The 4,320-nt window shown below is 44.1% G+C and overlaps 1 protein-coding gene across 2 annotated transcripts in view; it reads left to right on the forward strand.

Annotated features, from left to right (window-relative positions):
- Window positions 1–4,320, forward strand: part of BRAP (BRCA1 associated protein) — a 40,949-nt gene that overhangs the window by 24,995 nt on the left and 11,634 nt on the right. For both annotated transcript variants that reach the window (XM_003795986.2, XM_023516867.1), the window contains one exon: window positions 2,911–3,000. In XM_003795986.2, the coding sequence (XP_003796034.1) occupies window positions 2,911–3,000 (90 nt within the window). The remainder of the gene's footprint in view (window positions 1–2,910; window positions 3,001–4,320) is intronic.

Raw genomic sequence — 4,320 nt, forward strand, 5'->3', positions numbered from 1 at the left:
GGGCTGGGGATTCGAACCCGCCACCTTGGGTGTACGTGGCTGGCGCCTTAGCCAGTTGAGCTATAGGCGCCAAGCCAGTTTTTTTTTTTTAAGTCTTACGTTTCACTGCTCATTATTTTGTTTTTTTGTTTTTTTTTCTTTTTGACACAGAGTCTCACTCTTTCACCACAGGCTAAAGTGCCATGGCATCATCGTAGCTCTTAGCAACCTCAAATTCTTGGGCTCAAGCAATCTTCTTGCCTCAGCCTTCTAAGTAGCTGGGACTACTGGCACCTGCAAAGTGCCTGGCTAGTTTTTTTTTTTTTGTAAAGATGAAGTCTTGCTCTTCCTCAGGCTGGTTTGGAACTCCTGAGCTCAAGTGTCCACCAGCCTCGGCCTCCCAGAGTGTAGGATTACAGGTGTGAGCCACCATACCCAGCCACTGCTCATTATTTTCAGTGTGATGTTTCTAGTTGTCTCAAGTTAGATATGAAAGTTGTCTTTCATAGAGGCAGTAAAACTTAAAGTATAGTTCCTGTCAGCATCACAGTAGCAGTTGGAAACTAAGCACACTTGGTCAGAAATAGAAAACCTTCAGAACGTTTTCCATGCCCTAGAAGCTTTTTCCTCTGTATTGTGCTGGCACTTTATTTTTATTTTATTTTATTTTGTTTTGTTTTTTGAGATAGATTCTCACCACGTCACCCTCGGTAGAGCACCATGATGTCACAGCTCACAGCAACCTCATGCTCACACTCACACTCTTGGGCCTTAGCCATTCTCTTGTCTCAGCCCCCCAAGTAGCTGGGACTACAGGCGTCCGCCACAACACCCGGCTATTTTTCTGGTGCAGTTGTCATTGTTATTTAACAGGCCCAGGCCAGGTACAAACCTGTCAACCTCAGTGTATGTGACCAGCACCCTAACCACTGAGCTATGGGTGCTGAGCCTGTGCTGGCACTTTATTAATCAGAGGCTTATATATTCAAATGTATACTCAAAGTATATTTTATAAATTTGAGGCGTATATGCCTAAAGCAATTTTTAAATAGATTTGTACTTGAAGAAATAATAAAATTAGCACAATCTGATTTTTTCCACAGAAATAAATCTTGTCTACTGTAAGAATGATGTAATACAGGTTAAGCGTGCCAGATGTGAAAATTTGAAATCTAGAATGCTCCCAAATCCAAAACTCCTTGAGCTCTGATACAATTCTCAAAGGAAATGCTCCAATGAGCATAGGTTTTTGGAGTAGGGATGCTCATCTGATAAGCATAGGATGTACATATTCTAAAATTCAAAAATTATCTGAAATCTGAAATATTTCTGATCCTAAGCATTTTGGGTAAGGTATACTCAACGTAGAGTATAAATTTTATGTTAATGAAGGAAAAGTTTAACATGAGTACTATTATACATAAATTTCAAAAAACTTTAAAAGTTTGTTTTAAAAATAGATAACCTTAGGCAGTGCCCATAGCTCAGTAGGTAGGGTGCCAGCCACATACACTCAGGCGTGCACATTCAAACCCTGCCCGGGCCAGCCTGGGCCAGCTAAACAACAATGACAACTGCAGCAAAAAAAATAGCCGGGTGTTGTGGTGGGTACCTGTAGTCCCAGCTACTTGGGAAGCTGAGGCAAGAGAATTTCTTAAGCCCAAGAGTTTGAGGTTGCCATGAGCTATGATGCCATGGCCCTCTACCAAGGGCAACATAGTGAGACTTTGTCTTAAAAAAAAAAAAAAGATACCTTAACCTGGGGAAGAAATGGCATTTGAAAACTTGCTTATCTCCAGATTCTTGTGGGAGAGAGACAGAGTCTTCCACTGTTGCTTGGGCTAGAGTGCAGTGGTGTTGTCATAGCTCACTGCAACCTCAAACTGCTGGGTTCAAGTAATCCTGCATCAGCTGCACAAGTATCTGGGTCTATAAGCACCTGCCGCAATGCCTGACTCATTTTTCTGATTGTAGTAGAGATGAGGTCTTGCTAATTTTTTAACTTTTTTTTGGACAAAGTCTCCCTACTGCCCAGACTGGTCTCAAACTCCTGAGCTCAAGCAGTCCTCCTACCTTGACCTCCCAAAGTGCTAGGATTAGAGGCGTGAGCTACCATACCAAGCCTGTGAAGTCAGCTTATGAACATAAGCTTTTTTTTTTTTTAGACAAAGTCTCACACTTTGTCGCCTTCAGTAGAGTGCTGTGGCATCAGAGCTCGCAGCAACCTCCAGCTCTGGGACTTAGGTGATCCTCTTGCCTCAGCCTCCCAAGTAGCTGGGACTACAGGCACCTGCCAGCCTGCCACAACGACCAGCTATTTTTTTTTTTTTTTTTTGAGACAGAACACTTCAAGCTGTCACCCTGGGTAGAATGCCATGGCATCACAGCTTACAGCAACCTCCAACTCCTGAGCTCAAGCGAGTCTCCTGCCTCCACCTCCCAAGTAGCTGGGACTACAGGCGGCTGCCACAACGCTGGCTATTTTTTGGTTACAGCTATCGTTGTTTGGCGGGCCCGGGCTGGATTCGAACCTGCCAGCTCAGGTATATGTGGCTGGCACCGTAGCTGCTTGAGCTACAGGCGCCAAGCCCCAGCTATTTTCTGTTGCAGTTTAGCTGGGGCCAGGTTTGAACCCGCAACCCTCGGTATATGGGGCCAGCGCCTTACTCACTAAGCCACAGGCGCCTCCCTGAAAATAAGCTTTTTTAAATGTGTATTTTTCTCAACTAGACTGTTAAGCCCAAGAGGACAGAAATGTAATGTCATTTCTGCGTCCCATGGCCCCAGACTTAGCGAGTAGATTGGAACCAAGGTGTTAATATATATTCCAGTGCTTACTTTTAGGCTTCTGTGTATCATTAAAGAGCAGATTTTAACTGGATTTCAGAGACTGACAATAGTGACATTTGGTTTTTATTCTTTCTTTTCTAGTATTCATATTTGCTAACAAGCCAGCTGGAATCTCAGCGAATCTACTGGGAAAACAAGATAGTTCGGATAGAGAAAGACACAGCAGAGGAAGTAAGTCTCTGGTTTAGTGACTGCCGAAATGCCAAACTGCAGGGCAATCTGCTGTCAGGGTCATGGGAGGCAGAATATAGGAGAAAAGGAATCTTAGGATCTTCCCTTCTCAGCCTGGTAACAGGTAGAGAACTGTTTTGCCTCTAAAAAGAAACCCTGGATTTAAAGTATTGTATGTTTGATATTTTGCAGTCTTAGGATGTTTTGTTTTGTTTTGTTTCGAACCTCAGCTGGGTTTGCTAGTGTCTTGTGCAATTCCATTAGAAAAAAAAAAATAGACGTATGCACGTGAGAGTTTGTAATTTGAGTCAGCCAGTTGGGTTTGTCAGCTTGGGAACAGTTGCTTTTGGAAGCTGAATGTGGACTTCTGAGGTAATGATTTGGTTGCTGAACACTTCTCAATAGAAGGAAATAAAATTGAGCAAAGATCTTAGAGCTTCAGTATTCACCCTGAAGGTATAGGAAAGTGGCTTTTTTAGCTAACTAGTCTTTTAAAGAAAATGCCATTACTTCTACATAATAAAAGAGAAAAGTGTGATTTTCAGTACCTGGATGAAATACCCAGAGCTCTACCTGCTTGATTTTCCTGTCTCCAGCATGGATAGGGAATCCTGAGGGTTCCAAAGAAGGTAGTTTGAAAACCAGTGAACGTCTAATGGTTTGAGTGTAGTTAGGGTTCCAGGAACCATTCCCTGGAACCCTGTAGACTGTGTCTATAATTCAGTTAATCCTTTAGTTTTATGTATTTATTTATTTATTTTGAGACAGAGCCTCAAGCTGTTCCCCCTGGGTAGAGTGCTGTGGCATCACAGCTCACAGCAACCTCCAACTCCCAGGCTCAAGCGAGTCTCCTGCCTTAGCCTCCCAAGTAGCTGAGACCACAGGCACCCACCACAACACCCAGCTATTTTTTGGTTGCAGCCATCATTGTTGTTTTTGGCAGGCCTGGGCTGGATTCAAACCTGCCACCTTAGGTGTATGTGGCTGGCGCCTTAGCCACTTGAGCCACAGGCGCCGAGCCAATCCCTTAGTTTTAAACAAAGACTTGTAAATATTTTCTAAATGATTACCTGAGTAACTTTGTGATAGCCTACCAATACCTGGGCCTTCAGATGGAGACTGCAGCGCTGGGTTGGAGCCCACTCTCAGTTGGCTAAGGGGGACAGCTTGAGGCTCTGTCTCAAAATAAAAAGACATCTGGCTCGGCGCCTATAGCTCAACCGGCTGAGGCGCCAGCCACGTACACCTAAGGTGGCGGGTTCGAATCCCCAGCCCGGACCCGCCAAACAACAATGATGGCTGCAACCAAGAAATGGCCGG

Source organism: Otolemur garnettii, unplaced genomic scaffold (genome assembly GCF_000181295.1).
Source record: "Otolemur garnettii isolate 467f Iridium unplaced genomic scaffold, OtoGar3 scaffold00099, whole genome shotgun sequence".
Classification (NCBI taxonomy): domain Eukaryota; kingdom Metazoa; phylum Chordata; class Mammalia; order Primates; family Galagidae; genus Otolemur; species Otolemur garnettii.